This window comes from Podarcis pityusensis, assembly GCF_964106645.2.
Source record: "Podarcis pityusensis genome assembly, chromosome: 13".
NCBI lineage: Eukaryota > Metazoa > Chordata > Lepidosauria > Squamata > Lacertidae > Podarcis > Podarcis pityusensis.
Window position 1 is genome coordinate 14566924 of NC_138038.1, and position 9631 is coordinate 14576554.

The 9631-nt window shown below is 43.8% G+C and overlaps 1 protein-coding gene across 3 annotated transcripts in view; it reads right to left on the bottom strand.

Moving 5' to 3' along the window:
• MYO1D (myosin ID) overlaps positions 1-8947 on the bottom strand; it is a 176061-nt gene extending 167114 nt beyond the window's left edge. For 2 of the 3 annotated variants that reach the window (XR_013978544.1, XM_080976566.1), the window contains exon 1: positions 8676-8939. Coding sequence is in view for 1 of the 3 variants with exons in the window: in XM_080976566.1 (XP_080832692.1) it covers positions 8676-8770 (95 nt within the window). In the remaining 2 variants the exon portion in view is untranslated. Of the gene's footprint in view, positions 1-8675 lie in introns of all 3 variants that reach the window. The other variant, XR_013978545.1, reaches the window with a different exon arrangement.
• Positions 8948-9631: the final 684 nt, after the last annotated feature.

A 9631-nucleotide genomic window follows, 5' to 3' on the forward strand; every position in this document is an offset into this window, starting at 1 on the left:
ATATGAGGGGTTGGAGAGCTGATGTAAAGGCCCTCTTTCTATCTGAAAAAGTTCTTACCTCATGGCACCAGACAAGGAGAGCAAGGGAGGGATCGCCCCACCTAAGCTTTCATTTCTTTAAAAAAAGAGTAGGTTCTAGAATTTGTAGAATCCGAGATATGAGGGGAAACATACAAACACACCGTTTTCTTCTTTTTGTGCAAGACAGAACTTAGCCTGCTCCCCTTTTTCAGTGTTTTACTTTGCCAATTCTCACAGGGAGCTATTATACAACTAGATGACCAAAGTTGTCATAGGGTTGATAGAGGAAGAGTTGGTTGCAGAGGTATACCCCGCCCATCTGAATGGGCTGCCCCAGCCACTCTGGGCAGCTTCCAGCACATATAAAAACATAGTAAAACATAAAAACTTTAAAAGCTTCCCTACACAGGGCTGCCTTCAGATGTTTCCTAAATGTTATATAATTACTCATTTCCTTAACATCTGGTGGAAGGGCATTCCACAGAATGGGCGCAACTACCAAAAAGGCCCTCTGAAAGCCTCTAAAGATTAGCACCAGCATAAGGAAACTCACAGTGGCATTTGGCATTTTCTGAAGTTTCTATGTTGCCTTCAAGAATAGGCCCACATAGAGTGATATAGTAGTCAATGCCAAAGATTTAAAATGCAGAAGTCAATGTGGCAAGACCCCTCATCTCTAAAGGAATAGAGGCTGATAAATCACACTGCCGAACACAACAGGAACCTGCTTATAAAAAAGTAGGGTTGGACAGGACTCCCAAACTCTGCATCTATTCTGACAGAGAATCATAGCCCCAAACACAGAAAAACCTATCGCAGAAGCAGCAAATTTTTGCCTAGATACAACTTTAGATTGTTTGTGCTCATTCATCTGATTGCTGATTTCAATGCTCATCATGTAGCATTAATTCTATAACTGCCATTTTCTAAGCTGATCAACATGCAAATGTGGATATACATGACAAGTGCATGCAGAAAGTTCATTTTGGTAGTAAAATGCAGGGTTTTAGTTCAGTCAAGATGTGTAGAGGAACCATTACTAGCTATTGTTACAATCATACGGTCTAATGTCATGGTCCCTGGACCCCAGGGAGTCCACAGCACCATTTACATGACAAAAACTACCATAGAGATCAATGTTTTCAAAAGTAGGGGGTCCATGGCTTGGCTTTTGAAAAACAGGGAGTCTGATCTACTTCGCTAATTGGTCTAGTGGATATACTACTACCCTAGGAAACGGGCATTATTTTTTCACAGGGGTTTATAGAAGATTTGTGGCTAAAGTAAGCTAGGGCTCTCTGATCTCAACATCACCTCCTTTCGGTCAGATTCCTATCCAGCGTTGTTACAGGAAGTTATGAGACAAAAGTAAGCACAGCACACTCACAAACGAGTCTGTTTGGTTTACCTTGTAAAATGAGACCTGCTTTCACACTCTTCTTTTTCTAGCATATAGTCCACAAATTGTTTGTCTAACCAGAAAGCCAATTTTAGGAAGCCTCCCTGCCTTATTTGCTCATGCTTTTGCAAAAGGAGTAATATGTTTGGAATTACAAGGGGATATAGGGACATTCTTGTGGTGAGTTTGGTTTTTCATTGGCAATAATAATAATAATGTGAATTCCCTTCCTGCTACAGAAATCTCTCCTGTCACCAGCACAAAGCAGCATTCAGAAAGCTTAACAGCTACCACTCCAAGGGCAAGTTAAAAGAATATCAGCACCACATATATTTTCTCACTAGTAATATAGCTGGTCATCAAAAGTAGCATTTACTTCCTGAATGTTTTTAGATGCAAACAGAAGGAAAATATTTTCATCTACAATAAGTTATGGAGAAAAATAAAAGCACTACAGTGTGCAGTTTCAGACTCCCATGCTCTGTGCCCTTCATAAAGAAGTGATTGCAGCACAATTTATAGCCAAATCTTAAATTTTAAACATTCAGTTCCAAATATTTGTTTCTAGCTTTAGTATTAAGATGATTACACATATGCTTTACTAGGGTATATTTAGAGTTCTTAAACACATTGTCCCAGAAGCCAGTGGGGAATCAGTATTGTGGTAGAAATTAATGCTGAGTGACAAGTTCTTAAAAAATAACTTTTCAGCTATTGTTTTAAAAACATTTTGCTTCCATTCAACCAGTGGCAGCAGCAGAGCCACTTATGACAGCTGCTGGTTACCATTTTCTATTTCCCCAAATGCTGCAGTCATAGTTATTGAACATTTAAATTGACATCCATGGACAAATTGTGACTGATGAGAAAAAGTTATGTGAGAATTCTACTTGTGACTCCAAGTCATCACTTGACATTGCAGCTTTTGAGATGAACGTATAACCAGCCCTAAGGTAGGAATTTAAACCCAAAGAAATGAGCACTTCTTTAATGAATTTAAGATTTCCAGAATGGTTGGTTGTGCTTAATGAAGATGAGTAAAAATCTTGCAATGGCCTATAGATTGGGATACTAAGCTCAACACTTAGGGAAAAGTACAAGATCCCTAAAACCATGCTCAGCAAAATGTAAGCCTAAAGCAGCAGCTCTCTAAGCCAGAAGCTTTCCTTTTAGGAATCATTGGGCATGAGATCCCCAAAGATTTGAAGAAATTATTGATGTTCGCCACCACGACAGCAAGAGTATTGATAGCACAAAACTGGAAACGAGAGCAAATTCCATCAAAGAGGGACTGGCAAGTGAAGCTGATGGAATACGCAGAGATGGACAAACTGACAGGGCAATTAAGAGACCGAGAGTACCAAAACTTTAACAACAATTGGAGTAATTAAAAAAAAATATCTGAAAGATTACTGCGTTGATTTAAAAATCTTGACTGGGCTAGAATAACTCTTGTAAAGATAACTAGTAGAAACTGTGGAAAAGATGGTAAACAGAAGATTAGATACAACTGGGAAGGCATACAACATAGAATTCCATGGACCCAAGTAAGAGGTGGAAGGAAGTCCGGTGCAAACAATGTAAAAACACAATGAGTAGATAAGTAACATAGTTTTTATTTTCCTTTTCTTGTTTACGCATACATGTTCGATGGTGTAATGTTGAGAGATCTCAAATGTTTATTGTATGTGTTGACGTGTATGAAAAGGATGGCTGTAAATCAATTGAAAAACCAAAAAATATGTTCAAAAAATAAATAAAGCAGCAGCTCTCTTCACTGAGAAGGCACTGAAGGCAGGGTTCAAATCCTCACTCACTCATGAAGCTCACTGGGTGACCTTGGACCAGTCAGCATCTCGTAGCCTAACCTACCTCACAGGATTGTTTTGAGGATGGAATGGGGAGGAGAAGCATGTGCACCACCTTGAGATCCTAGGCAGAGAATGGTGGTATATAAATGTAATAAATAAATAACAAATAAACCAGCAGTTACCCCTAAGAAATGAGGGGCTTCTGCCAAGGGGCATATAATTCACCCAGGTCTTGGATAGAGGAAAGGAAGATACTGCCTGCTTCAAGTGCTTCTTCCACCCTGGAATTTTGTGCTCCTCTCGTCATTGCTCCGGGAACTTCAGATTTGAAAACCACTTGATTACAGAATACGATCAAGAGATGATGAACAGAGTAAACTAGGATGCCCTACATTGTGGAGGGCAAAAATTTTGTTGCTAAGTAGAATGTTGAAATCTAAGGCACTCCAAGATGACACTCTAAACACATGTTTTGGGGAAAATGGATATAATTCCCCACACTTCTCTTAAACCACCAGAACTCAGGTCATCCAATGAAGCTGACCGACAGGAAATTGAGGTTAGAGGATGGGGGGAAGTATTCCTTCACAGAGTGTATAATTTATGGAACTCGCCATCACAGAAGAATGGAGAATAAGTCTATCAATAGCTGCTAGTCATGACAACTATATACTACCTCCAGTTTGAGAGGCCACTAAATACTAGTTGCCAGCAAGTGACAGAAAAGGGCTATTGACCATGTCTTACTTATGGGCTTCTTAGATGGGCCACTACAGGAAGCAGAATGCTGGACTGGGTGCACCATGGTCCAATCTAACTTTGACACAGTAAGATCCTAGAACAGGTTTTAAAGGAGCCCATTTGTAAGATTCTTGATAACAATGTAATCATTAGTAGAAGCTGGGACAATCTTATGCTGGCTTCTACTGAAGAACACTCCATCAGACAACTCCCGTTTCTTCTTTATTCCCATTGTAGATCTTGGTGAACTGTGGGAATTCTGTGGATGTAATTTATCTAGATTTCATCAAATCATTTGACGAAGTCCTTAATCATATTTTGGTTAGCAAATTGGTTAAATGCAGGCTAGACAATAATGCTGTCAGCTGGATTAACAGCTAATTGAAAAATTGTACTCAAGAGTGGAGCAGGGCTTTGCTCTGAGCCCCATACACTTCAACAACATTTTCATTAATGACTTAGATGAAGGAGCAGAAGGGATCCTTATCTAGTTTGGCAAGGACAAAGAACTGAGTGGGATACCAAGTTCTGCATCTGGGAAGGGGCGTGTCTGCACAGATATAGCATGGGAGCTGCTCAACTTGGCAGCAGTACATGTGAAAATGATCTCAGGATTGTAGCTAATCACAAGATACCAATGAGTCAACAGTGTGAGGCAGCTGCAAATAAGGCTAGGGGAATTTTAGGCTGCAGGAGAGTCATGCTCTTCAACTCAAAAAGCAGTAGTTCAATTTCATGCAGAAGTCTTAATTCATCTGGAGTACTGTGCCGTGTTCTGGGCTGTTGCACTTAAAGGAGGAAATAAACAATCCGGTATTGGTTCAGAGGAAGGCAATAGAAAACAAGCCCTATGAGGAAAAGTTAAAGCAGGACAGTTGGTTACAGTGTGGTGCTGATAATGCCAAGGTTGAAGGTTCAATCCCCGTATGGAACAGCTGCATATTTCTGCATTGCAGGGGGTTGGACTAGATGATCCTCAGGGTCCCTTCCAACTCTACAGTTCTATGATTCTATGAATGAGGAACCTGTGGTCCTCTAGATATCGTTGAATTCCAACTCCCATCAACCTCAGTCAGCCTGACCAATGGCCAGGGGTGATGGGATATGGGATCCAGCAATATCTGCAATACTATAAGTTCCCCAATCCTGGACTAAAAGAAGTGGGTATGCTTATCTTGGCCATGTATGGGGTAGGATGTGAGAGATGACAGCACACTTCAATTACCTAAACAGCTGTCACTAAAGAAAAGAACAAAGACTTGCTACATGCTGCTTCAGAGGGCAGGATTAGATCTAATGGGTTTAAGTTATAGGAGGGTAGATTTTGATTCAACATTAGGAAAATCTCCTTAACGATAATATCAATTTTGACAATGGAATTAAAGACTTGGGGTGGGGTTCTCCTTTGCTGAAGATCTTCAAGCAGAGTCTGGAAAGCCATTAATTAATTGAGGCTTCCCTGCAACGAGAGGTTCCTATATGGCTCCTTCTAGCTCTATGATGACTTCCAAAAATTATCCCATCCAGGAACTGACATAGCCCAGATTTTCAAGGAACTTCCATTAGGCAACTCTAGATAGTTCTCTTGCTTCTGGAAGAACAGGCAGGACTACTCTTGTGATCCTGAAAACACTTCTGGAAGTAGTGGATTTTCAAGAGAGATTTGGAAGACAAGGAGGACAACTAATCCAGTGTATAGGAGAAAGAATGTTAGATCGCACAAGGGGAGAGAGGCTTCAGTAGGAGACCATAAATCCTGTTCATCAGCTATGTCTTTCAAACCAAATTGCACAATTTATCCCTAGATGAATTAGGGCTTATGCTAACGTCCTAAGCATATTTACTTAAAAATAAACTGAACTGAAACCAATTGAACAAAGTTCCATAAAGATATGTCCAGGATCAGCATGTCTGTTTTCATGAAATATAAACTTCGCCAACCCAGAAATGCTCATATGTGCCAAATGTGTTTAAATATAGTGACATGTCTACAGCCACAGACCACACACCCGCCCAGAGAAATGGAATACCATTTTGCCACGAAACCAACAAAAATAGGCACTGACCAGCTGCTGCAACTGAGCTAAACATCTAGAAGAGGAGATGCCTGTTTCACTGCAAGAAAGCTAGATGCAACTTATTTGCAATGAAGGAAGAGAATATATATTTGCAAAAAGTTTTGATACTCCACTTAGCAAGCCTAAGCATACTTATTTGAAAATAAGTTCCATTCAATTAAATGGAAGGGTTCAAACAAGCACTCTCAAGATCATAAACATAAATGCTACTTTCTGAACGATGGTGAGGGGAGAGAAGACTGAAAATGTTACCTTATTCTCTCCCCTGCCCCCTTTCAAATTATTTTCCCTGTTCTGCCTTCAAGAATTTCAGCCATTATTCTGTTCCTTGAAAGAGCTGTTTGCCCGGGCATAGTGATTATGAAATAGCCGCAGGGCAGGTGTTTCATGATCACATTGCCAACACATGGCAGCCCTGGAGGGAATTGGCAATTAACCATCGTATTCAATTCTGCTGTTTCTAAGCAGCAATTATAATTCAGTTTTTAAACATATATTACTGAAAAGCAAGATGTGCCAGGTAACCCAACTCAGCTACCATTTTCGCTGGATGAAGATTCTGGACAGGATGGCAAAATACTCTCAGATTTTGGCCACAACTGCTGTGAACACCACAGATCAGAAAGAGATACTCAGTCTCTCCCTCTCTGTTCACTTGCGGGAACTGCCAAAACAATGGCTGGTATTTTGTTTTATTTTCACAGGCTGCTATGCAATCCTGGTTGGGTAATATGGGGACAGAGGGATACCTAAGACAGGCATTCCCAACCTGCAGCCCTCCAGATGTTTTGGCCTACAACTCCCATGATCCCTAGCTAACAGGACCAGTGGTCAGGGGTGATGGGAATTGTAGTCATAAACGTCTGGAGGGCTGAAGGTTGGGGATGCCTGACCTAAGAGAACCCTAATGCTGTTGCTTCAGTTCATTCAGCCCAACTTTACCAACTTTATTTGTTTGTTTGAACTTCATTCTGCAACGTGGGGAGTGGAGGCTAGGTCATGTTAGACAATATTTAGACAGGCAGTTTACCTGTTCTCTGATTATGAAACATTTTGTGGTCTGGATTTCATAGGAGGGTTAGGAATGTGGGCACGGTGATGATGGCAGGATCCCTGACTAACAACACCTTACCAATGCTATGATTAAGATGCACTACAAACATGGCATTCAAATCACAGTGCTTACTGATGAACGTTGAAATAGTGGTGATAAAAATCTCTTTATGCTCTCCTTTGGGAGGAGATCTACCCTGAAAGACAGGAAAAGGTCAAAATACTTAGATAAATAAAATGAAATGCCTTTGGGATATTTCAAGCAGTTACTTCGGTTTTGCTGTTGAGGATGGATATTGAACATAAGGCAATATTTGGGATATTTCAAGCAGTTACTTCAGTTTTGCTGTTGAGCATGGATACTGAGCATGAGGCAGGATGTCAGCCTAGGCACAACCCTTGATTTGACCTAGCAGGACCACACATGTACAATACAAAGCACAAGGGGGCAACCTACAGCTCAAGGGTCACCTACAGTCCTCCACCACCTTCAGTGTGGTCTGCAAAGCCCTAAATAATGAATGGATAGAAGAATAAAAGTGAGAGAAGGGTACTGTGAACAAGTGTGAGAGAGAATGATTGAATGAATGAGTGTGGAAAGGAGAGAATGAATGCATGGATGAACAAATGAAGGGAAGAGAGGCAGGCAGACCTCCCCACACACCCCTTCACAGGTCGGTGGGTCCACAGCTTGTTGTTGTTTAGTCGTGTCCGACTCTTCGTGACCCCGTGGACCAGAGCACGCCAGGCACTCCTGTCTTCCACTGCCTCCCGCAGTTTGGTCAAACTCATGCTGGTAGCTTCAAGAACACTGTCCAACCATCTCATCCTCTGTCGTCCCCTTCTCCTTGTGACCTCCATCTTTCCCAACATCAGGGTCTTTTCCAGGGTCCACAGCTACCTTCCCCCAAAAGAATATGGTCTCTAACTCATCCCCCTGACAAAACCATTGATGTATGATTCTATGAAAACTAACACCCTCCTTATGGCCACTATTGGCAATAATTTGACTGAGCTCCTATTTTAAAAACAACCCCCCCCCCCAAATCATTATCAGCTAAGATTAAACGAGCCTATTCACAGAAGGAAACTTTTGCAACCAGGTGCACTTCAGGCAGCGACCAGGAAAACGGAGTTGCCAACCAACCAGGAAATAATCCGCTCAGAATCTTGCCTCTTCCCACGAACTCAGCCCATATGGCCCAGAGGCAACCCGCCCTCTCTTTCGCTCTCGGTCTTTAGCCACCCCACGCGCACCGGGGAGCCGCAGCAACGCCCGGGCGGTTTTCCGGGGCAGCGAGGGCTCGCAAGGATGTAAAAAAAGAGCTCCAGGTACGCGCGCGAGAGAGAAACGCTCGCTGCTAATGGACCGCTCGAGAGCGCTGAGTTCGAATCCCGCGCAAAAACCGCGACCCTTAGCACCTGCCTGCTTCCCCGCTCCCGTCTCAACCCACCAATCAGAGAGATCTCTGCTCCTGCCCCCCTCCCTCGGAAATTCGATGGGGAAGGGCGCCGGGAGAGAGAGAGGGACCCGCGACGCCCCGCCCACTCCCCCCACTCCTTTCTTTTTACCTCAGCCGAAGGTTGGCCATGAACTCGGGCATGGAGACGGCGTCGAGGAGCACGAAGTCCGCCTTGCCGAACTCGAGGCTCTCCTGCTCTGCCATGGCGCTGCGAAGGGGCGAAGGGACCCGGCGGACGGAGCGGCGAAGCCCACACAGCGGGCGAAGGCGAAGGGAAGAAGGACGGGCGGGCGCGCGCGCCGGAGCCGGGCAGAAAAGCGCAGCCGACCGGCCGAGGGAGTCGACTCGAGGAGGCCACGCCCCCTTCACCTGAGAGGCCGCTCGACACTGGAGGCGCGCGCGCGTCACGCCCGAGTTGGGCGGGGCTGCGGGCGGGGAGAAGCCACGCCCACTCTTGGATGCCTGCCGCGCCGCCCCTCCCCTCTCTCGCTCTATGAAAGCTTTACTTGCAGGGCCACCTGGCGGCTCGCTCCGAACGGCGCGCTTGCATACGACGGGACGTTCAAACGTCGTCTCTCGACGTAGGTAACTTAGGACGCTTGTAGCCCGCCTTTCCTCTCAAGGAGCTCCAGGCGAACTGGATCTGGAACAACTGATTGGTTCAAAATTGGGAAAGGAGTACGACGAGGCTGTATATTGTCGCCCTGCTTATTTAACTTATATGCAGAATTCATCGTGCAAAAGACTGGGCTGGATGAATCCCTAGCCAGAATTAAGATTGCCGGAAGAAATATCAACAACCTCAGATATGCAGATGACACACCCTTGATGGCAGAAAGTGAGGAGGAATTAAAGAACCTTTTAATGAGGGTGAAAGAGAGCGCAAAATGTGGTCTGAAGCTCAACATCAAAAATATGAAGATCATGGCCACTGGTCCCATCACCTCCTGGCAAATAGAAGGGGAAGAAATGGAGGCAGTGAGACTTTTTACTTTCTTGGGCTCCATGATCACTGCAGATGGCGACAGCAGTCACGAAATTAAAAGACGCCTGCTTCTTGGGAGA